Below are 24,647 nucleotides of genomic sequence, written 5' to 3'. Positions count from 1 at the left end.
ACTCCAAAACGAAGGGACTGGAAAAGGGCTAAGTGCACCCAAGACATGTTCCAGAATATCACTTCCACGGCTCAAGCCCCAGGGGCTGTCCAAGCACCAGAGACTCCTCTCTCTCCTCCAGTTCCCCAACCCCAGCCTAGGGCCATAACACATCTGTGGGTCCCTCAGGAGCCCACCGAGTACAGCTAGCAGCCTCTGTCCAATGAAAGCGTTCCCACCTACATTAGGGCAGACGCCTGTGTTCGCCGGATGGTGTGTGGCTCAGTGTCTCCACAGTGACAGTCTGCAGTAACATGCATACCAAGTGCACAGCCACTAATACCAGATTTAACTCTCTGCCCACGCCCACCCACCATCCTCTCCCAAATAGCTCTAGGGGATTTAAACCAAAATGAGCGTGCCTCAAGACTATGTTTCAGAAAATACAGAAAAATAAATTTGTATTTCTAGCATCTTGCCCCCACACTTGCCACACGGATCTGTGAGGGCCCTGCTCAGGGCACATAGCTTTAAATGACAGCTACAGTTACTGGGAAACCCTTCCCTCTCCTGCCAGTGTTCCCTGACGTAAGCTGAGGGGGCATACAGCAGCTCCTAGACAGATCTCAACTCCCTAAATCTACACTGAGCGGAGAGACAAGCTGGGAATTCTGCCTTCCTGCTTAGCTGCCACCATGGTGGCAGACCCCCAAGCTTCAGACTCAGAGCAGGCCCTCTGGAGTTGAGCTGGTGCAGTGAATGAAAGTGTGGCAGTGTCCACTCAGGCTTGTAGACAGTCCACTGCCTCCCACCATTGCTGAGAGGCTCCAAGCTAAGGCAGAGCGATAAAGGCCCAAAGTCCATGCAAGTCCAAGCCAGCAAAGAACTCACCCAGCTCTCTGGCCTGTCAGCCATGTCACTCAGCAGTATTCCCACAGAACCTCAGAAGAGCCGACCACACAGGGCCCAGGGGTAGGCAAGCAACATGGACTGTAAAATGAACTAAGGGAATCCCAAAGCCAGGGCCACATGACAATACCAAAATCTTTATGCCTACAATAAACTTACCAATTTCTATCTCTCTGATGGTTTGAATGTTTCTGTTCTTCTAAAAATTCATGTTAAAATTTAGTCCCAAAGCAGCAGTGTTCCAAAGTGTGGTCTTTTTATAAGGCTATGCCTTATAAACAGAAAGGGAATTTGTCTTTTTTGCCCACCTATTATCTGCCAACTGAGGTAAAACATGGGACACAGGACTCCTCCCCAGGAGGAGGCGGTGTCAAGGTACTACCCTGAAAGCAGAGAACAGCAACAACCCTCGCCTTGGCCAGCACCTTGATTTTGGACCTCTCAGTATCAGAGCATGAGGAAACAACTTCCTATCTTCATTGATTTCCCAATTTGGGTAATTTTTTTATTTATAGCTGTTGTTTTGAGGCAACGGCTCACTATGTAGCCCACATTGTCCTTGAACTTGTAAACCTTCTGGTCTAGGCTCCTCAATGCTGGACCGCTACGGTATGCAGCCATGCCTGGAGGTTTGGTACTAAGGTATTTGTTACAGCAAACATGAAGTGGAGCTAGGCAATCCTGCAGTGAGCCCTCAGTTCACTCTACACAGCGAGAGTCCTGTAACCCACAGAGGAAGTCCTTAGCTCAACAGAATTAGTCCTTTACCCCAAAATGAGGCCCTCCCACACAGAGCAAATTCCTCACCCAAGAGTGAGCCTCTCAACTCAGAGTGTGCCTTTAGTTCAACAAAGTAAGCTACTTACCCAAGACTAAGTCCTTTGCCCCACAATGTGAGCCCCTCACCCCATAGTGAGACCCTAGTATCACAACAGGGACCTTCTACCCTATATCAAACCCCTTGCTGCATAGAATGCCCTTCAAGTGGGCCACTGAGAAGTCTGGCCCCTCATATACCAGAGAATGACCAAACTGCCACATGGCAGACTCCTTGGCTGATGTCTGCCTTCCACATCTGCACACAGGTCCAATCTAAGAAACTCAAAGCTGATTTGAGTTGATTTTGAGATCATCCTGGTGCTTGACAAGTTACTTCATGGTAATGCCCTTGTGCCCAAGGAGACAATGGAAAAGACACACTAAGGCAGCTATGACCTCAACCCAGATGAGAAAGTCACCCAAAGCATTGCAGATCTGACCCTTCTTTCTCCTATGTCGGATCCTCTCCTACAGTCTCTCCAAAAGGGCTTGCTTACGCCTTGTCCTGACAGGACACGGAAGCACAGCTCTCCAGCATACATAGCCCCTCCCTCCTGGCCAAGGGCTGCTTCCTGGTCTGACTCTGAGGCTGACCTCCTCCAGGCTCCACCCTCCCCCATGCTGGTCCTCTTCCCACACATATGGAAACGGAAGCACAAGGAAGTTGCTTTACTCAATGGACTTCCTTGTGACATCGGTCTAGGGATTATACCTGGGGACTGCCACACAGTGAGAGCCCCATAACCCATAGTTGCACCTCCCGAGTTTAAGTTAGTTTCATGGGGTACCTCTCCTATTAGGTCACACAGCAATCAAGTAGGGATGTAGCAGCCATGAGGCTTGCTGGCATCTTATCCAGACCAGTGATGCAGAGCCAAGGGTAAAAACCACATCGAAAATGTCAAAGCCATATGTGACAGGCACGTGAGTGTGGCAGAAACTGTGATGTGAGTGCCTGTCTCAGCTCTACTGTCCGGAGAAGCTCCTGAGGCTCTCAATGTCACCTGTTCTCAGAAGAGCTTCCAAATCTGCCACGCTGCTTATCTGTAGGACAGGGCCACTTACAAGCCCTAGAGCTTCTAAACCACATAAAGCTGGGGGTAGGGTGGGGGCTGGTAACAGCTGAGCTTCATCCCCCATCATGCCACTGCCCCCTGGAACAGGAGATGAAAGCTTAAGGCACCAGAGCCCACCTGCACTTCCTCTGGAAGATCAAGGCAGGAAACGGACCTCCCAAGTGGAGTAGTTCTTGGGACTGGGAACCGGTTGTCTACAGCCTCTTGTGACGTGACTCCCAGCTAGATCCTCTCTCAAGGATGCAGCCTGAGAGTACTTCTTCCTGCAGCTAAGCCAAACCTGTTTGGTAGCAGCTGACAAACTTTCAAGTCACAGACAGCCCAGACCAACCTCCAAGGATGGAGTGGATCAGATCTTGGCCATAGCTCTCCATACGCAGAGTTCCATCCAGCTGGTGGGCTTTGGTTTAACCAACTACCCAAATCATCAAGGCTGTTCTCCTGTAACATTCTCCTCTTTGGGAAGCTGACACAGAACCTCCAAACAGGGCTGAGCCAGGAGGGTAAGCTGGACTGAGCTGGGCTCAAGCAGCCCTTGTTAGGTCTCAAACCATAACAAAAGGCTGAGGTGCCTATTTAACATATCAAAGCGGACTTAGAAGCCAGGCTCTCCCAGCATCCCTCAGTTCCTACCAGTTACAGGGTATGGCTGGGCTGCCCTTCCCTATATAATCCAGCCATGTTGGTTACCAATCCTTTCTGTCTACTCTTTACTCTCCTGGCTCTCCTCTCCTTGCCCTCCTCACACAGCCTGGCTTAGGATCATGTTTACTCTAGACTCTCCCAGATGTTCCTGCCGCTAGCTATGATCTCTCTCTTATCTACAACAGGCCTTCTCCTCCACGGCACATATGAGCAGTCAGGTCCTTTTGTCCCTTCAGCCCTGACCTCACATCTCACATTCACTGCCTTACCTTAACCATGACACTCAACTTCTCAAACAGAAACTACTTCTACATTAGTAAGCACCCAAAAGAAAGCTTAAAACAGCCACCCTATACTGAGAGGACGAAGAAACTAGGTGTGAGAACAGCCCTGAGCGGCCACCACCAGCTGTGAGTACACAGGGGTCTCACCAAGGGCCTTGAAGAGGAAGGAGGTAGACAAAGAACAAGTGCCTCTAGAAAGAGCAGGAATTTGCCAGGCAGTGGTGGCGCACGCCTTTAATCCCAGCACTTGGGAGGCAGAGGCAGGTGGATTTCTGAGTTCGAGGCCAGCCTGGTCTACCGAGTGAGTTCCAGGACAGCCAGAGCTACACGGAGAAATCCTGCCTCGAAAAACCAAAAGAAAAAAAAAAAAAGAAAAGAAAAGAAAAGAAAAGAAAAGAAAAGAAAGAAAGAAAGAAAGAGCGAGCAGGAATTCTGGGAACATGTGCATAGAGCAGAGCCAGGCAAGCCCTGGCATCCTGGACAGCTTGCAGAACTCTGAAGCAGTCAAGCCGAGGATACCCTGGGCCTGCAGTACCAGAAGGACTGGGCATCATAGACCTCAAGAAGAGAAATTCGTAAAACCTGTGACAAACCACCGTTTCTGTATTGGACAGGGAACTTAAAGGATGAGTAGAGAGAAATGCTTAGACCTTATATTCTGACTATCACCTCCATCTGAGCCACACCACAGGACACGGGCAGGTCTGCCCACTCTTACCCAACCCTGTCAGTACTTCCTAAGACTCAGCCTGCCCTTCTTAGTCCCTTAGCTCCTCTGCCTTAAGTGCAGTCCTTCACAGCCCAGGCTGTAAAGCACCAGAGAGTAGGACCATGACCTTCATTTTGTCTCCCTCCTGTGTGACCCAGTGAGCAGGGAGTAGACGACAGACAGATGCAGGGAGAACAATGTCAACAGGTTTGCCTTTGTGTGCTGAATAATGCACCAGAATACTGAGAATGCCATTTGCAATCCACACTGAAGTGTCCCCGGGCTGAGAGAGAAGTCCACTGTTTTAAGAACCATCATTTGATATGCACCTGTTTCCATGTTGTTTCTGAGGAGTGCTTTTGTTTTGCTCACGGGAAGCAGAAAAGGTGGCATTCACGGGCCCTCCTGTTACAAGACTCAAACCGGTTACACGTGAGTCTAAGCATTTAGCTTGCAGTCACTACACCCCAGGGCACTGCACATTGTATCTGCTGTGGTGGCCCAAGTAAGACAGGCCTACTCCTCAACACAGGGAAGACAGGCCTCATCAGCAGGCCTGGGACAACAAGTAGCTTTCAGGTCCCAAGAAAGAAGAAAAGGCTATGTCCAAAAGGCTCATGTGCCCTAACAGCAGATAACAGGTTCCCAAAACAGCTCGGAAGCCTTAGACTAGATCCTCCAGGCCTGGCTCCAGGGCCCCCTTAGCCCTCGGGGACTTACTCTGTATCCTGTCTTCTTCCAGCTCACAGATGGAGAAAAGGACACACTTAAAATCCATGGACTCCACACTCTACCTGACTTGTGCATAGTGACTATGTCCCAACAGATGAAACTTTGGTGACTGATCTGTTTAGAGAAGACATCTACATCACGACTCCCTGGTAAGGGGGACGGCTGTGACCTGGCCCCAGGCTAGCTGCTCATGAGAGCTTCGTGCAGCCCAATTCCGGTGGACAACCACAGAGCCATAACACTAGCCACCACCCACCAGAGTTCAGAGGGCTGACGCTCTTTGAAGGCACGCAGAGAGAAAGCTTCTGCTCCTTGATTCAATGCCAGAAATCCTTACACAAACACTCAGATCCCTCTCTTGCCCCAACCTCTGAAAAATGTATCTTTGTCTCTGAGGTCATGGGAAATCAATCAGTGCGTCCCAGAACACCATGGTGATTAGGGTTCCAGGACACTACTCGCCCACCAGACCAAGGAGCCTAAACTCTTTACAGGACTGATTCCATTCATCCCACACCTCCCCCAATCTTAGTTCCCCACTTCCTCCTCAGGCACACCAAGTTCAATCCCAGCAATCAAGTGAGGTCACAAAAAAGGCCTGTCAGCTCCTGCTGGTACCAGGCCTATCTCTGAGTCTCACTGCATTTTCTAGGCTGAGATGGAGCTGCGGTGGGCTCCAGCGGAGTGCCTCTCAGATCAATCTCCTTAGGTAAAATCTAGCCCCGCACCTACGTCAAAGCTATGCTTCTGCCCCATGCCATGCCAACGCCCCTCACCTGGTGCCCATGGAGTGTGTAGAGCAGCCGACCCTCCATCAGGTCCAAGATCTTCAGGGTTGAGTCACTGGAGGCTGTGATGAGGTAGTTTCCCGACGGGTGGAAGGAGAGGGCGTTCACGGCTGCACTGTGTACTGGAGAAAGGACAGCCATCAGGCACTGGCTGAGAGGCCCCCAGAATAGAACTGAAGCCTGAGACAGGCGATAAGAATCGACAGCATTTCAGCACTGGCCTCCTAGTCTGCCCACTGATGAGTAAGTTAGGGAACCCCACATGGATTTCCCAGGAGAGTGGCACAATCTATGGATGGGGACCAAGGGCAGGCACTGGAAGACACAAGGAAGAAACATATGAGAGGATCAAATGACCCTTCACCTTTTCCCACAATGCTCAGCAGTGAAGCTGGAAGAGAAGAGAACACGCAAATACAGTGCTGAATTCTGTTACTGCAGGAAAACCCTCAAAATACTAACACAATGTGCTGTCCTCTAGGCGAGGGCCTGTGTGGGGACAGACAAGCAGAAGATACAGAGATTTTTCAGGAGCCGGAGGGGCCTGGGCTCCCATCCTAGTCTCCCCACTGGCCTGCCTTGCGACCCTAAACCATCACTCTGACTGAACTGGGCATCTTCTTTATTGGCACCATAGCAATGTTGGGGCTGGCATGGGGATGCTACCAGTGAATCTCAAACTGAACCTTCTGCCCCAGTGTCAGTGCAGGTATCCCTCTCCTCTGGCCAGCCCCATGGCCTTCTCTACCCATTCAAGACTCCTTTCCCACCAAGCCAACCGTCTATCCTGGTGTCCCTCATTCTCCAAGAATCTCAGTCTTCCCAACTTTGGTGGTTTACCCACCTGTGGAGCCTTTTCACCCCCTGTTCCCAATGGGTCTAGAAGTCTCTTTCCCTGTCCCTGATCATAAAGTTCTCCACTTAAAGTCACAAGCTGCAAAGGCAAAGCCCAGTGCCTTCCTGATCTAGCGAAGAAACAGTTGAGCTGAGGCAATCATGACCCTGGCAGGTAGGCATCACCATAAATAGAGACAAGTTCAAATCCCAGGCTTCCGCCTGGGCTCTGAGAGCATGCAGGAGCCTGAGGCCCTTAGCAGAGCCCACAAGGATTACAAGGAGCCTCTTAGATGCAAACCACACTGGTGCATGAATGTGCGGGGAGTGTGCAGACATGTTCCCAGGAACACTTAGGGAGCCAGCCAAGGCTTTATGTAACCTGATATTTATATCTGAACAACACGTTCCAATGACACAACTCCGGGAAGCAGCATGGAAGAGATCTCAGGGTTTCTGCAGCTCACTCCTGGAGACAGAACAGAGACCCCTCAGCCTGCTCTGGAATGAAGGCCACCTGATCCCTGACTCACCTAAGACAAAGCGGCAGAGACACAGCCAGTAGCAGAAAGGTGGAGCACAGTGAGGCATGCTCAGGGAGCCCTGGGCTTCCCCAGAAGCACCAAGACAGCAGTCTGTGTAGATGCAACACTACGTACCCCATCCCTACCTGAGAGAAAACTATCCCCAATGGAAGAACCACGGAAGCCCCACTCTGTTACAAATGCCAGGCTCTCCACCTTCTACAGCCACGTACTGCTAAGGAGGACTGAGCCTGATATGTCAGGATTCGGGGGACATCCTGAAATGGAACCCACTCCCACTATTCCCCACTTGCTCTCCTGCCTAGACTGCTGGCCACAGCCTCTCTGCTCTGCTCTGCTGAGGTAGTGGACAGGACCCATCTAGGCCAGCCTCATCTTTAAAAGCCATCCCTGAATAATATTCCCACTCAAGGGCTCAACTGCCCTCAAAGGGGTGAACCTCTCCTCACAATGCCTTGAGTAGTGACTGTCCAAGAACAACCTCCTTTTTATGAAGTCCTGAGCTGTCTGGGTCACCTTGGCTCTGTGGCAGATATTAGAGACAACACAGATTATCATTTGGTAGCCATGTGCTCCTAGCTGATCTAGAGTGGGAACTGTAACTCATGCCGAGATGCACAGTGCACAGTGCTACAGGTCAACCAGGAGCCAGCGGGGTCCTACAGCCACTGTCCCTAAACACCAGGAAATAGCTTCAGTTTGTGGGCAGCAGAGAACCTGAAGGGACTATGTACACACAATCCTTTCCACCTACACTATTCTGTGTACAGGACGAAGCCTTCGGCAAATCTAAGCCTGACAGAGTCCAGGGATGCCAAGGGACCCAGAGAAAGCCTGGTGCCTGGTAGGATGGAATTCTCTGAGGTAGATAGTGCTGGGACCGAGCTCATTTCCACATCCTGTCACAAAGAGGCCTGCTCACTTCCAAATGACTGCCATGCTCCTCACGATGCTAACTTGTTTACCCAACGACTCCATGGCATTCTGGGTCTCCAAGGAATGTTGAATATACTTAAATGTATCCTGAGACAAGCAGCAAGGACACCTCATGTGTCCTCTTTGCAAAGGTCATATAAATGCCACTTTGGGATGGTAGGAAACAGTGAGGTAGGTTGGCCAGCACTGCTACTGACAAATAGCATCCCAAGTAGGACCAGAGAAATAACAAGTGCTTGTCTAACCTGACAACCTAAGTTTAATCTCTGAGTCCCACATGACAGAAGGAGAAGAACTCCCAGAAGCTGTCTTACGACCTCCACAAGTATGCCATGGCACATTCACATGTGTGTACATACGCATGCGTGCACACATGCACACTCTCTAAACAAACAAACATTTAAATTAATTAATGTAATTTTAAAAAATTTAAAACACCAAATAAAGGGCTCACTATCTTGCCAGCTGCAAAGCCTTTTAAAAGTCCTTCATGATGCTCTGGAGAGATAGCTCAGCAGTTAAGAATGTATACTGCTCTTATAGAGGACCTAAGTTTAGTTCCCAAGATCTGGAGGATCCAGTATCCTATTCGGTCCTCTGCAGACACATCCCCGCCCCCCCCAACACACACAATTTTTTTTTATATTAAATGCAGATTTATTTAGAATCTGCTCAGCCGGGCAGTGGTGCACACCTTTAATCCCAGCACTTGGGAGGCAGAGGCAGGTGAATTTCTGAGTTCGAGGCCAGCCTGGTCTACAGAGTGAGTTCCAGGACAGCCAGAGCTACACAGAGAAACCAACAAACAAAACAAAACAAAACAAACAAAAAAAAATCTGCTCTTGGATAAGTTCACTGGCCCCAATAGCCTCAAGGATTGAGGCCAGGAGAGCTGCCATGAGGAGGGGGGAGGGGAAGGAGAAGGAGACAAATGACAGGGGGGGGGAGGGGGAGAGGGAGAGGGGAGGGGGAGAGGGAGAGGGAGAGGGAGGGAGAGGGAAAGAGGAAAGACAAGGAAAAGAAGAGAGCACACATACACACAATTTAAAAAAAAAATCAACAAACAAAACAAAGCAAAAAAGCCTAATAATATTGAGACTGGGGTGTAACGGTCTGATGACGGCATGCTGATGTCTTAGCTTCAGTTCCTATCGCCACATTAAAACAACAAACTGCAGAGATGGGTCAGCAGTTACAAGCACCAGCTACTCTTCTGAAGAACCCTGAACCCTGGTTCAAGTCATGGGTCACACCCTCATGGCTGCTCACGACAGTCTGTAACTCCGCTCTCTCTCTTCCAGCCTCTTTACACTGTACACACTTGGAGGCAAAACATTCAAACCTACAGAAATAAATAAAATTAAACAAACACCCCTTGGGTAGGGTGGAGGTATATAAATGTTCTCAGGAGCCAGTGACCAGAGAACTCAAGACTAAGCAACTCAAGTTTCTGGAAATGGCCACGCCAAGCCTCCTGACAACCCATCAAGAAAACCTACCTCTCCCAGGAATTTTGTAAATAAAACACTAGCGTGTATAGGACCCAGTGCGGGAACAGTGGGCAGACTCCCAGACCCTTCCTACTGAAGAGCTAGATTTGGCTTCCAGTTGTGTGACTCTAGGCAAGCCTCGCATTACCTGTGGGTGAGGCAGGGAGTGGCCATGCCTTGCTGGTCACCCAGGCCTGTGCCTGAATCATGTACCTGCACATGTTTGTAAACCACAGAGCACATTCTGGGTTTCAAGGATGGCGGGGGCTGCTGCTCAGATGGTTAAACAGTCTTGACGTGGGCTCTGAGCATATGGCGCTTAGCCCACCTCCATGGGAACTGGCACTATCAGGGCTCCAACAGCCCATCGGCTCCTCGCTGAATTAGGAAATCAGAACTGCTCCTTGCAGTGATAGGCAGGAGCCAAGAAACATCTTGCCTGGGAGGACACTCAGCCATCCTTAGACAAACAGCACTGACTATACGCTGTAGCTCAAAGCTGGAGCAAGCTTTACTCCAACAACCAAGGCAAGGGCAGGAAGCACGAGCACAGGGCAGCTGGGTGCACACTGCAGTAGCGCTAACCATATCTCTTAGAAGAGCCCACTAGCCTCTCGAGTCAGAGAGCCACTCACAAGTGTCTGGCAACCATCCCATATCACTAAGGGAGACATTTGGACTCAGTGTCCTTAAAACCTTCACCTGGGTTTCCTAGGAATCTGAACAGAGGAGAGATCAGAGGTTTGCTACGACAACAGTGCTGAGAGCCTCCAAACAGACCCATGGGTGTGCTGAAGAGGTGTGATGCTCCCCGCAGTGTTTGAGCCAAGGAGCTCTCTGTGAAGGCCCTTGACTCTCCCTCCCCCTCCCGGAAGTGATTACCAAAGCTAAGGGGTGAGTTTGCTCTCATGTGAACACCTACCAGGTGCCACAGCCTTGTGCAGGAAGCTCAGGAAAAAGCGGCTGTGTTTATAGGCTGCACAATGTCCCCACAAGGCTCCAACACACACCAGGACAGCCGAGAAATATGACCCTGCAGCCTTGCTGAGGAGTTCCATCCCAAGAGGCAAGGACAACAGCAAATGCCCACTGAAAGCTTTCAGAGGAACCTGTGGGTTGCAAGCACACCCGTCCACTCGGAACTTGGCCTTGGTGCTCACCCAAGTCCACATATCTCCTAGCCCTGCTAGCCTCGAGCTGCACTTCTACCTGTAACCAAGCCTACTCCCTTGAAACCCACAGTCCTCTCCCCTACCTCCTCCTGCTGGCCCCCTCCTGAGATCCCAGTCTACCTCCTGGCTCTGCCCTCCCTGGCTCACATGGGTCTCACTTTGGTTGCTGTGGAGATCTTTTATCTTCAGCCATAATGGCTCAGAATATGGTACCAGCCTTTCTCATGTCCCAGATCCCAAGGCCCAGGTGGCCCCTCCACTAACACAGCCTTAGCCTCTGCCTCTATTCGGTCTACATAAGCAGCTTGGTCTGACCACTCTGATACACTCATGCTACACTAGGCATGGAAATCCATGCAACAATGACCAGGGTCTATCAACCACACATCATAGGAGAATTTCACTCAACATTTGTCCTCTCAAATGCCCCTCTCCTCCATTTGCTCTGAGTGCCAGGTCCCAGAGTTACCAGTCACTAGGATTTGGGACCTTAGGTTTAAAGTTGGCATTCAAAGTTCTTCCAATGGTTACATGCTGTTATAACTCATGATTACCAGGCCAAAGTTCCCAATCCATCAGAGGGACTCTTCCAGAGACAGCTAGAAATCCTCTTCTCCCAGTGCAGGGGCTGCTGTAGCACAATCACACCATGCACTATACTATAACACCTATGTATACTCTCTCATCAGATTACCACCTCGTGGGCAAGGGCCAGAGAACATAGCCTGTGCTTCTGGCAGCTGTACTACCTGGTCACATTCCTGTCTCATCTCTCCCTGCACAAACCCTCCTTGTTCTGCCACCTTCACCCTAGTCCTTAACTTGGGCCTGGGCCAAGACAAAAAAAAAAAGTCTTTGAGCCTGAAAGACGGACCACAGCTCTCCAGGTGGAAGCCCAATCCTCTCTGCTGTTCTGCTCTAGAAGCATCTGAAAGAATATCAATGGTAGATAGGAAAGACCTAGTTCTTGTGGCTAAGCCCTGCCACCTGGTGGTGGCACAGTGTACTGTATACCTCAACCAGCAGCGATAGCATCTTTTGTCACTGTTCCCATATTGTGCCAGCCACTCTTCATTCTTAACAAGAGCTAACTCAAACCCTGTCCTGCCACCTGTAAGATGAACTCTATTACTGTCCCAAGAGCTCGGAGGAGTCCACTGACCCACCTAGTGTCACACAGCTGAGAATGCTCTATTGTGTCCTGTCCCAGACCAGGAACTTCTCCCAATTCCTAGAGATCCGCTCACACCAGTTACCCAAGAAAGTGCTGCTTTCCAACATCCAAGAAGCAACCAAGAAAGTGCTTATGGGAATACTGGGGTAGAGAGTGCTAAAGACTGAACTCCAAACCCAATGTCAACTCCCCACTGCCCTGCATCCACAGGTGGCAATTAAAGAGGAGGCCATAGGCCTAGGCCTGGTACCAGGGCCTGGCCCCCAGTTCAAGTCAACCTTCTACGTGGTTCCTGGCTCTAGGCAGACCTGTGGAAGATAACACGAGGCCAAGGTCCCATTAACCTCTATGGGCAGCCCTGTCTCCTTGACCCTAGAAAGTCATCTCTGTCACTGGGAGAAATGAGTAGTATGGGGTTCTCAGAAGGAAGTCTCAGGAACAGTCCCAGCCAGAAACTCACTGAAGACTCCTCAGCTACAGTGTGCGTGAGACTCTGCTCTCTCATAGCGGGGTACCACCTGACCAACACTCCAAGCCAAGATGGCTATACCACTAACTATTCACCTGGTGAACCCAACAGCCACAAGAAGTCTCCCAGCTCAGGGCTGTCCTAGGGCCTACGTAAGCACCACAGCAAAGAAACAAATGCCCAGCCCTAGCGCTCAGCAGTGGCTGCCTGTGCCTGGGGCACTGCTCGACACTCACGCTGATAATGCTGCAACAGCCGGTGAGTCCGTGTGTCCCACACCTTCACTGTGTTGTCCATGCCAGCGGCAGCAATGCAGGTACCACTGGGGTGGAAGTCCACATAGGTGACAAAACTGGAGAGACAGAACAGTCATACCATAAGACATTTTCCCTGGGTAGGATGGACCCAAAGTGCCCTTTCCCTGTGCGTCTGCTCACACAGTTCCCTCAACCTGGAACACACTGCTTTACCAGGTAGCCAAGAGAGAGCAAATAGCAGATGACAACAGTAACCAGCAGTGACGTAAAGTAGACTTCTCAGGGACCATGTCCCTCCTTCCCTCCCTCCCTCCTTTCTGTCTAGTTTTTTGAGAGAATATCTTGATATTCAGTATGTCACCACAGCTGACCTTCCCACCACCCTTCCTCAGGACTAAGATTACAAGTGTATGTGTGACACATCCAGCCCACTGCTGATTTTTTAAGTACAAGGGGAGACAGCTATCTTTAGACCAACAGGTCAGCCAAGTTGCTCTGGGGTTCCTTTGCCAGGGCTAGCTCCAAGACAGGTCCCACCAACTGAGGTATGTATGGGTGGAAAGGTCTAGCAGGGCTACAAAGGCTGCTCACCCATCTGTCTCTAGAAGACAGGCCTAGAGCCTTCAATGCAAACACATAATACTCAGGCAGGCACTCTGGAGGGGCCCCTGCTAGTGAGCCCCAGCTTAAGGAATGAGGAGTGAAGCCAAGTCCTTAGACATGTAGAAGATAAATCCCGCCCATGGGCAGGCTCCTTCTATTCTCCACATATAATGTGGCACAGAATGAAGAGCCACTACCATGGGTGATGCTAATTTTTAACATGCAGTTTAAGGGGCCGATTCGCTGCTCAGAGAGACACACTATAATTGAGAACTAGAAACTAAAAGGGGAAAAAAAGAGGCCAAATTATTGTGACTTTAGGTAAAGGATCTCCACTGTCTGTGGGGTAAGGATGGGGCTTAACTCTTCATCCACAAAGGAAAAGATAAAAGCTCCTACGAAAGGCAGATTCAGTTGAAGAGAGCAAGCAGGGCTGATGCATGCACAGCTCCAGCCCCTGAAGGCCCCTGGGCATCCTCAGGCCCTGACCTACACTCTGTAGGACCTTCAGAGGGAAGACAACATGGACTCACCCGCCGTGCTCACAGTATGAGTGGACACACTCCCGGCTGGTCTTGTCCCACAGCTTGACAGTTTTGTCATCACTGGCAGACACGATGAGACGCCCATCAGGGGAGAACCTAGGTTGACAGGGCCATAGGTCACACTACTAATAAACTCTTTGAATACCACACTGCGTTCTCCACAGTCACTTCATCTGGCATGCTATTGCTTGATCCAGGAACTCTTTGGGCATTTAGGGTTTTTTAAATGTTGTTTTGACACAGGGTCTCATTATATAGCACTGGCTAGCCTGCAACACTCTATATGTAGACCAAACTGCCCTTGAACTGTGGCAATCCTCCTGCCTCAGCCTCTCAAGTCCTGAGACTATAAGTGTGCACCACCAGCTGCCTGACCCAGGAACCACCTATAATTACATGTGCTGCTCTGATACCCTGAGTGATCCTGGGCAAGCAGCCTCCCTCTCTGTGAGATCCATCCTCTACAGTGCCCAGCCCACGGTAATCACACAGCAGCACAGACCGCCCAGGAGACATGCGGCCTGTAGCAGTACACAAACGGTGCTGCTTGATGCGTGGCAGTGGTCAAGAGCATCACATGAGTACATCAGCAAAATATGATGGGCCAACAAAAGTACAAGGAGGTCCTGGGACCTACCATCAAAGGCCTACTAAGGACATAAAACCCCATTTTGCTGGCTTGCCCTCCCTATCAGTACCTGCTCTCAGAGCAGGGTCCTCCCAGAAAAAAGAATGGTTCTGTCCTACGGATAAGAATTTTCCAGAGGAAGATAGTTCAATGGTCCCCAACTTCTGACTTTCATGGTTTCTTAGTACTCCCTGGACACCTTAACCCCCTCCTCTGGAGCAGAGCTGTGACATGAGAAAGCTCTGTTGAAAGAAGCTGACGAAACCACAGGCAGGAGTATCTGTCTCTGTAATTCTTCAAGTCACCAGCATCCCATGTCACAGCAATGCCTCCCACACTGTGATGGTGTGCATATGCTTGGCTCAGGGAGTGGCACTATTAGGAGGTATGGCCTTGTTGGAGTAGGTGTGTCACTGTGGGTGTGGGCTTAAGACCCTCAACCTAGCTGCCTAGGAGTCACGTCTTCCACTAGCAGCCTTCAGATGAAGATGTAGAACTCTCAGCTCTGCCTGCACCTTGCCTGCCTGGATGCTGCCATGCTTCCACATTGATGATAATAGACTGAACCTCTGAACCTGTAAGCCAGCCCCAATTAAATGTTGTCCTTATAAGAGTTGCCCTGGTCATGGTGTCTGTTCACAGCAGTAAAACCTTACCTAAGACACATACCAAAACCAGGGCCTCTGGACCAAGTCCTTACCTAGTAGCTCTGGAGCATAATTAAGCTCTGAGCAAAGATACTGTTCTAAACCTGTTTCTTTTTCTGCAAAATGAAAATGATACTACCTAGCCAGCAGAATTGTCCTCAGGAACAAGAAGAAAGCACACAGTGGTACTGAGGACCTTGCTGCTGTTGGCTGCTGTTATCTGGTACCCTGGGAGTGCTTGGCACACCTTGCAGAGGGTCATAGCTGACTAATATGTATCACACATGAGCTCAATAATGCTTCCCAACAAGTTCAAGGTAACAACCACTATTGACATATTACATATTAGAAAATTAAGACTCAGGGATACACGAAAGGGAGGCTAAGCAACTTGCCCAAGGTTACAAGCTGACACCTACGAGCTCTTCTGTCTCCCCAAAGCCCTTCATCCTCCCAGGTTCTCCAGACAGGAAATACTCACTTGGCACAGCGGACCCAGTTGATGTGCTGAGTCAGGGAAAACAGGAATCTCTGGCGATGAGTTGACCACACCTTGACTGTCTTGTCATCAGAGGCTGTCACGAGCGACTGACCATCACTGCAGAAGTGGACACTCCTCACTGTGGCCGTGTGTGCACGAAACACAGTTGACTCACCTTTGCTATGAGGATAGATATCCAAACTCAGGAGACTCATAACAGACATGAGAACCTACAAGTACACCAAAATGCTCACCACCTCTCTAGGCCTGACTATCCAGTCTCACCCCAAGGAGGCCAGAGCTCCCCAACAGAAACAAAGCACTCCTCCCCCACCTACACCCTCATGGGAGCAGCAGCACCAGGTAGCAGTCCTTCCAATGTAAGGAGACAGCCCCAGTGATGCTTCAGCCTCTGATGGCACCTCAGAGGTAAAATGAAGCACTGTGACCAGTTCAAAGCCACAATAAGGACCCAAAGAGGGACAGCTCTTATACCAAGTCCCTCGACGCTGTCAGTCCCTTGAAGTCCAGAACTCACACATTGGGTACCCAGATGCGAACAGTCTTGTCTCGGGAGCCTGAGGCAAGCAGGTGTCCGGATGGGGAGAAATTTACACAAGTTACAGCGTCCTTGTGGCCCGTGAAGCGGTAGGCACGTGACTGGGGCTTCATGTGCCAAATCATGAGGGTGGAGTCCATGGAGCCACTGGCTGAGGAGGGAAGTAACATGATGATTCTCAGATCTCAAGAATTGTGAGCACCCACCTCAATGCTAGAGAGACAGGAGGGCAACAGGCCCAGCTCCACCTTCACAGGCATTCCCAACAGGTCAAGGATAGGATCCCACTGGGACGGCCCACATCTCCTATGACTGCTGACCTATAGTTTGGACAGCTACAGCCTGGCAGTTCTCCTTGCAGCAGGCCAACACAAGACTAACAGGACATTTTCATGACATTTCTGTACTGCAACCCAAGTTCCTATGAAATTTAAACCTGTCTGGCCCATGGTCTCCCCACTGATACGCTAAATGCTCAGGGGCAAGTACTCCCAACACTCAGGGACCAGTCAGACACAAAAGGCCTTTTACTATTGGAAGGACCCAATTTGGGACTAGAGAGATGGCTCACTGTTAAGAGCACCGGCTGCTCTTGCAGAGGTCCTTAGTTCAATTCTTAGCACCCACAAGGTAGCTCATAACCATCTACAACTGTAGCCACATGGGATCCAATGCCTTCTTCTGGTATACAAATGTACATGCAGGCAAAACACCCATATACATAAGTAAATAAATCTTTAAAAGAAAGAAAGAAAATAGAAGAAAGGACCCAACTTGGGGCTAAAGAGAGGGCTCAGTGATTAAGAGCACTTGCTACTCTTCTAGAAAATCTGGGCTCAGTCCCCACATGGTAGCTCACAATAGTCTGAACTCCAGTTCCAGGAGATCTGATGTTCTCTTCTGAACTCTGGGGCCACCAAGCACAAATGTGGTGCACAGACATGTATGCAGGTAAAACGTCCATGTACATAAAATAAGACAATCTAAAAATAAATTAAAAATAAAAGAAAGGCCAGGTGGTGGTGGCGGTGGCATTGATGCACACCTTTAATCCCAGCACTTGAGAGTAAAGGCAGGCAGTTTCTGTGAATTCAAGGCCAGCCTGGTTTATGGTGTGAGTTCCAGAACATTCAAGGCTATACAGAGAAACCTTGTCCCAAAGAACCAAAAGATAGATTAGATAGATAGATAGATAGATAGATAGATAGATAGATAGATAGATAGATAAGGAAGGAAGGAAGGAAGGAAGGAAGGAAGGAAGGAAGGAAGGAAGGTAGACTGGGTAAAAATAAAAGAAAGAACCAAACTTAATAAGAAGCCCAAGAAGAAGCCGGGCGGTGGTGGCGCAAGCCTTTAATCCCAGCACTTGGGAGGCAGAGACAGGCAGATTTCTGAGTTCGAGGCCAGTGCCTGGTCCACAGAGTGAGTTCCAGGACAGCCAGGACTACACAGAGAAACCCTGTCTCCAAAAAAAAAAAAAAAAAAAAAAAAAAAGCCCGGGCTGGAGAGATGGCTCAGAGGTTAAGAGCACTGGCTGCTCTTCCAGAGGTCCTGAGTTCAATTCCCAGCAACCACATGGTGGCTCACAACCATCTGTAATGGGATCCGATGCCCTTTTCTGGTGTGTCTGAAGACAGCTACAGTGTATTCATATAAATGAAATAAATAAATCTTAAAAAAAAAAAAAAAAGAAGCCCAAGAAGAGGACGAAAAATGGCTTCAGCTCCTTCTTTGCTTGTAGCAAACCACTACATCAACAGTGTCTGGCAGGAAACCTCAACAATAAAATGAAGAGGCAAGCTAAATCCAAGCAAAAAGCAGGCTGCAGCCAGGAAAGCTGTTTAGGAACCCCAGTGTGTATGAGGAAGTGGCAGTGGTATGCAGTTAGGAGACAGACCCTGTTCAACATCTTTTTCACTTGCAGGCCTCTGAAACAAGAAAATGTGCCATATTACTGTGGACAATCAAACTGAAGACTCAAAAGAAGCTAGTTTGAGGCCCAGGCCACAGAACAGACCCAAGAAGTAGCCAGAATGTACAGGGGGAAACCTACCCTCTAGTCTCAGAGTCTCTCTCTCTCTCTCTTTTTTTTTTTTTTCCAAGACAGGGTTTCTCTGTGCAACCCCGGCTGTCCTGGAACTCACATAGATCCACCCACCTTTGCTTCCCCGAGTGCTGGGACTAAAGCTGCATGCCACCTGGCCCTAGTCTCTCACCACTGCATTAGCAGCAATGTACAGAGAGCCTGTATGGGCCTGCACCCAGGTCCTCTGTGGTACATACTATAAATTCCAACTTAATGTCACTATAGGATTCCTGAGTGTGTAAACAAGTGGGTCTCTAATACTTTTTCTTATAATGTGCATTTGGTGTTTTTCCTGCAAGTGTATATCTGTGAGGGGGTGTCAGATCTCTTGGGACTGGAGCTACAGACAGTTGTGAGGTGCCATGTGGGTGCTGGGAACTGAATTTGGGTCAGGTCCTCTAGAAAATCTGCCAGTGCTCTTAATTGCTGAGTTATTTCTCCAGCCCAGGGTCTCTGATTCTTAGGCCTTCTCTTCGGCTCTTTTCCTTCTGTTTGTTTGTCTTGTCCAAATCTGATGCGATACTTTTTGTTTTATCTTATTATATTTTATTTTGTTATATTTTATTATTATCCCTTAGAAGCCTGTTCTTTTCTAATGGGAGACAGAAAGGGTGTGGATCAAGATGGGAGAGGATGTGGGGAGGAACTGGGAGAAGTTATAGGAGGAGAGGAAACTGTAATCAGTGTAATCAGGACATATTTTGTAAGAAAATAATCTATTTTCAATAAAAGGAATAAATGAATGAATGAATAATTAAATAAATAGGTAAATAAATCCTCTCACTCTCCCACTCTCTTAATAAACCTCCCCTCGTGGAACCGTCTAGTCTGCTGTGATCTGTCCCAAGCTGCGTGTGGAAATCCTTTTACCTAACCTCTCTGAACACTATACTCTTCTCATGCAAAAGGAGGTGACGGTGCCTAATAAGCCCTGTGTCCAGAAGGCTGGCAGCTAGGACCAAAGCTAAGGGCTAGAAAAGACAGCATGTCCTTCCTGCACTCTGGTGTTCCCATATCTCCAGAAACTCAGCCTTCTCAGTTTAGAATCCAGAGGCCTTCTCTTACCCAGGTGCTTGGTGTTGAGACTGAAGTCCACACAGGTAACTGCATCTCGGTGGCCCTTAAAATGTCTCTCCAGTGAGGGGTCCTCCTAGGAAAAGCAAGGTCAAATATAACCAGAAAAAGGGGCTTCTCTGGAACTAAGACTCTTTCTAAAACCAGGAGATGTTAAAAGCACTCAAACCATGATTTTGTACGTAGAAAATCCTAAGGAATTCATTAAAAACTACTAGAATAAATTAGTACAGCAAGGAAGGGTTCACGATCAACAAACACAGATCCACAAATGAACAGACAAATCAATAAATCCACAAAAAATGAACCAAATATGGGCCCAGTGTGGGGGCAAACACCTTTAATCCCAGCACATGGGAGGCAGAGGCAGGTGGAACCCTGTGAGTTCAAGGCCAGCCTGGTCTACACAATAAGTTCCAAGATAGCCAAGACCATAGTAAGTTATCTCCCTCCACCTCAAAACCCAAAAATTTAAAAAACAACAACAAAAGGCAACAAACAAACAAACAAGCAAACAAAATACCCACACCTTAGGAGCTCCAAGGAACCCAGCTTGGGAAAGGATATTTCTCTGACACAGCAAAGCCATTGCTATTTCACAAAACTCTACCCCAAACAAAGGTGAGGCCCAGTGCCCAGCTCCACCCCCAAGCACACCTGTAGGACCACGCCTTTTAACAGATGGAGTTCAGGGGGAAGACTCCAACTAAGCAGCAAGCGCTCATTCTGACTCCTGTCCTCACCAGAGCCTCTTAGAAACATAAGGGTGAGGAAGTGTTCATCCTAGACTCAGTGGGCAGAACCATATTCAGGTCCGACCCTGATCAGTGAGACCTCTTCCCAATGCCCTCATCCCTGAGCAGTTTCCTGCTTGTAGGCCTCCTCTCCCCTAAAATCTGTGTAAGGCTAAATGTAAACAGAATATCAAACTGGCAGTCACAAGTCTGGGTCCTATTTCTACCCAAGTCTTTGCAGGTGCATCAAGGGCCACCAGCTACCACCTGGCCCTGTGGAAGCAAATTCTTATTTAAAAGACCAATTTGGAGTCCTTTTTCTGAACTGGGAAGAGGAGTCAGAATCGAGCCCAGGTCACACTGCAGGCCTCCGCTAACCCAGGCATCCCAATGGTCTCCTGCTTCTACTTGTTGGAAAAGGATGTCACCTCCAAAAGAACATGTTGCTCAGAAGAGGACAAGTTTACGAGGCTCACTCTGGCCACGTCCCAGGCCACGACAAGGGTCGGGCCTTGATTGTGTCTTCCTCAATAAGCCGTACATTCCAGAGGCGGTGACTTGTTTCTTCGCCTTGGTGGTTCAGCATCTAGCCTGGTACTTGGGGTGCTAAGTCAATGACCGGACCCACCCCGTAACCTTGGATGAGCAGGTCACCCTAGAACCCCACGTCACCACCCGCCCCTCTCGCGGCCATTGTTCCAAGCAGCCAGGCGCCCACTCTCTAGGGACTTACCTGGTTAGGAGTAGCCATGGCAGGGCTGGCGGGGCTGGCAGGACCAGAGGCACCACAAATGCCCGAGATAGCTGGGTCGGCAGTTGTGCCAGTTCAGTTTCCGCGCCCCCAATCGCCGCCAATAGCAACGCGGTGGCGTCGCCGCGTCCCGCCCACCGCAATTAAAGGAGAAGGGCCCAAGATTTTTGCCCGCCGACAGGAAGTTGGGTCGCTCGATTGGCGCCACGCTCTTGTCCTCCAGCTCTGCCAGATGAAATGACCCGCTGAGCAGCCAAAAGCCTCAGTTCGCTATCACAGTTTCCTCCTGAGAACTTAAAAAAACAATCCTAGATGAAGGTTTCGGCCCTTCAGCGCTAGCTCAGGTAACGGAGCGCGCAGCCATCAGGGAAATGAAGTTCTACATAGCGCTTACCCCATAGTCTTAATAAAGGTAGAACTACATTTCCCGAGATGCCCTGGGGCGGGCGGAGTTTTACCATTCTGAGTGACGGCCTTAAGGATCCCGGAAGGAGGATACTGGTATTACTCTTGGCCTAAAGTTTCCGCCTAAGGCGCCATTAAGAACCAAGTTTTAGCGCCTCGGGACCCCAGAATGAATGGTTCGTTCCTGTGAATGCTCCTAAGTGTCTATTTAAAAAAAATTTGGAGTCACTTAGAGTAAGAACCATGGAGTAGAGAGACCTGTGTTCAATTCTTAATTCTCTACTGGGTGACCTCAGGAAAAATGCGTTTGCTCTGAGGACCTGCCTCCCCATTTGTCCTAAGAAGGAATGTGATTGCGGCCTGTCTTGCTCAGAAGTCTTTAGCCTTAAGAGGGCTTTTCCTGGAAGAAGTCGATGTATTCCCATCACTGGGTAATCAGGATAATCATGGGTTCCATAGCCTTCCGGAGGGGAAAAAAAAGGTAAAAGAAGTAATTCTCGGGCCTGACCTCCAGAGGCCGTCCTTTCCCACTTTCTGCAATGAAAGCCTCAAAGGCCCGGAGTGACCTAGTATGCATCTGACCTGAACTGGGTGTTTTGTAAGATTCAAGAACCTTCCATCACCTCTCCTGGGCAGGCCAACTCGTCCATACTCAAACACTAATTAGGATCTGGCTGTGTCCTGAGGTTTCTTACCACATGCCTAGACTTGAGACTATATCCCTAAATCTGCAGGGACAGTAAACTCAGAAACTGGCGTGGGGGGAATGTATTTGGACCTAAAAGAATGTCTCATTGGTTAAGAGTGTATACGGTTCTCCCAGAGGACACAAGTTCTATTCCCAACTCCCATGTCAGATGGCTTACAACTGCCTGTAACTCCAGCTCTGAGGCAATTCAACACTTCCTGACTGTCTCCTGAGGCACACATACACACACATCATTAAAAATAATTTTTTAGTGTTTTGATGAGAGATACAGGATATATATCTGATCCTATCTTAATTATGTCGGCATAGAATTGATTCCTTTACATTGGAAATGTTTAATTTAACATAGACATTGTGGAAGTCCCAAGACAAAAATAGTTGCCAACATACACAATATACTCTGAATCATTCAGCACTGTTGAGAGAATGAGTTCCCAGTCTTCCCATAAACAGCATTCAGTTTTTCTCTTGTCTATAAGTGTCATGAGCACCCCACTCCAGAAGCATGACGGTCACCTTTGTATATTCCTACAATGTCCAAATGTATTGAATAACAATAAATTCACAAACTGTATCAGTTTGCTGCTGATGTTCTATTTTTGAGATAAGGCCTCTCTATGTAGTCCTAGCTTTCCTTCCTCTGGCAGCCACAGGTTCTTTTATTTTAACTTTTTTAGTTTTAGTGCTTTGCCTACCTGTATGTATATGTACCACACTTATGTCTGATGTCTTATGAAGACATCAGATCCCCTGGAACTGGAGTTACAAACAGTTGTGAGCTGTCATGTGGGTGCTGGGAACTGAAACAGGGTCTTTGGTAAGAGCAGCAGTGCCCTTTGGTGTTCTCTCCAGCAACCAGCCACAGGCTCTTTTACTCTAATCTTTTTCTTTTGTCTTGATTTGTTTTTTTTTTTTTTGAGAATGTTGTGGGGTAGCCACCAGAAAAGACTGCTAAGACATGGGTGTAAGACAATAGAAAGTCTTTATTAGCCAGCCAGCAACTATACCGAGTGTTGTTTGAGATCCCACTGTAGCCACAAGCCTTTCTTAAGGTGAGCTTTTAAGCATAAAAACCATGTTCTGGCCGGGCAGTGGTGGCACACACCTTTAATCCCAGCACTTGGGAGGCAGAGGCAGGCAGATTTCTGAGTTCGAGGCCAGCCTGGTCTATAGAGTGAGGTCCAGGACAGCCAGGGCTATACAGAGAAACCCTGTCTCAAGAAACCCCCCCCCAAAAAAAAAAAGTGTTCTGGGTTGACATACTTAAGTTAACAAGAACAGTTAGTCAGAAGAGGAAGCACAGAAACCCAAAAGCAAGGTTTGTACATTTAGACAGTGTCCCATGTTTCTGGACTTTGATGGATTAGGTGTTTGTTTTAGTTTTGGCAGGTAGTGCTGCTTTCTATGTGCTGAGTTTTACAGCCTGAATAGTACTTCCATCATGGAGTCAGTTGTGCTAAGGTCTGGGAGCCTGTTACAAGAAGGGTTTCATGTAGCCCAGGCTGGCCTGCAGATCACTACATTAGCTGAAGAAAGCTTTGAACTTCAGATGATCCTGCTTCTGTTCTGGAAATACAGGTTTATACCATTGTGTTTGGTTTACACAATGGTGGGGATTCATGCATGCTAGGCAAAGCAAAGTCCCCTCTGAGCTATAACTCTAATTTCATGATTACAATCTTAATTACTAATATTCCTTCCAGATCTTTTACCTTTATATAATAATATACATGGAAATATATGTATATATAAATACATATGCATACGCAGTGTATTATTATGAAGACTACAAAATGACTACAGAGAGGTATAAGAGGCTACAGAGTTCAAAGAAGCCTTGCTGGGAGGAGAGGTGGGGAACAGATATAGATGCAAGGACTTATGTACATTGCTACACATGATATTAGTGAACACAGTTGAGAGCTGCCAGAGGTTCTCAGGGCCACCCTGCAGAGGCACAGGGGCTGCAGAGATACAGGACATCTCAGATATGGGTGGACAGACAGAAATTCGAATGGGCCAAGTTAAGTAGAGGGAGCTGTGCTGAGCTGCAGTGTGTTGAGGGCTGTGAATTCTGTTGGCTCTCTGACACAGTCACTTGGTGACTGGGTGACTGGTCACTGGAAAACAGGTTGGCGGAGCTGTTACCATTGTGGTGTTAGGTGTTCTTTTCATGGGACCCAGAGAGGTTGTTGCAATCTTCATTTGTCTGGTCTCTTCTGAGAAGTTCTCAAGGGGCTGGGCATGGCAGCACATGCCTTCAGTCTCAGCTCTTTGGAAGCAGAGGCAGGAGAGTCTCTGTGAATTTGAGGCCAGCTATTTCCAGATCAGCCAAAGTTACAGAGACACCCTGGCACAAAATAACAACAAAGTCCTCAGGCCTGGAGTTTCTGGTATGGTTTTAAAACACCCATGTGCCTACATGTTCCTTCTCTACTTGGAGAAGGATGTAGGTGGTGACTTTTCATTTGACAGAATGAGGTGTTACTCTGTATATCACCTAGACAGGTGGTGATAAGCTGAATGCACAAACAAACAAAGAGTCATTCTTTCTCTGTGTTTGCATTCACTCCAAAGCCAGCTGCTGCTGTGGTCTATAGAGTCCCC

At 48.7% G+C, this 24,647-nt stretch overlaps 1 protein-coding gene across 2 annotated transcripts in view; it reads right to left on the bottom strand.

Moving 5' to 3' along the window:
• The window catches only part of Poc1a (POC1 centriolar protein A), a 72,205-nt gene extending 50,902 nt beyond the window's left edge, over window positions 1-21,303 (bottom strand). The window contains exons 1-7 of one of the 2 annotated variants that reach the window (XM_028756741.1): window positions 20,909-21,303; window positions 19,433-19,517; window positions 16,261-16,432; window positions 15,723-15,902; window positions 13,955-14,062; window positions 12,798-12,913; window positions 5,930-6,063 (exon numbers count right to left, since the gene is read on the bottom strand). In XM_028756741.1, the coding sequence (XP_028612574.1) occupies window positions 5,930-6,063; window positions 12,798-12,913; window positions 13,955-14,062; window positions 15,723-15,902; window positions 16,261-16,432; window positions 19,433-19,517; window positions 20,909-20,926 (813 nt within the window). In that variant the 5' untranslated portion in view covers window positions 20,927-21,303. The remainder of the gene's footprint in view (window positions 1-5,929; window positions 6,064-12,797; window positions 12,914-13,954; window positions 14,063-15,722; window positions 15,903-16,260; window positions 16,433-19,432; window positions 19,518-20,908) is intronic. The other variant, XM_028756742.1, reaches the window with a different exon arrangement.
• Window positions 21,304-24,647: the final 3,344 nt, after the last annotated feature.

This window comes from Grammomys surdaster, unplaced genomic scaffold (assembly GCF_004785775.1).
Source record: "Grammomys surdaster isolate TR1022 unplaced genomic scaffold, NIH_TR_1.0 126131, whole genome shotgun sequence".
Taxonomy (NCBI): Eukaryota; Metazoa; Chordata; class Mammalia; order Rodentia; family Muridae; genus Grammomys; species Grammomys surdaster.
This window is presented reverse-complemented; position numbering and strand designations above follow the sequence as displayed.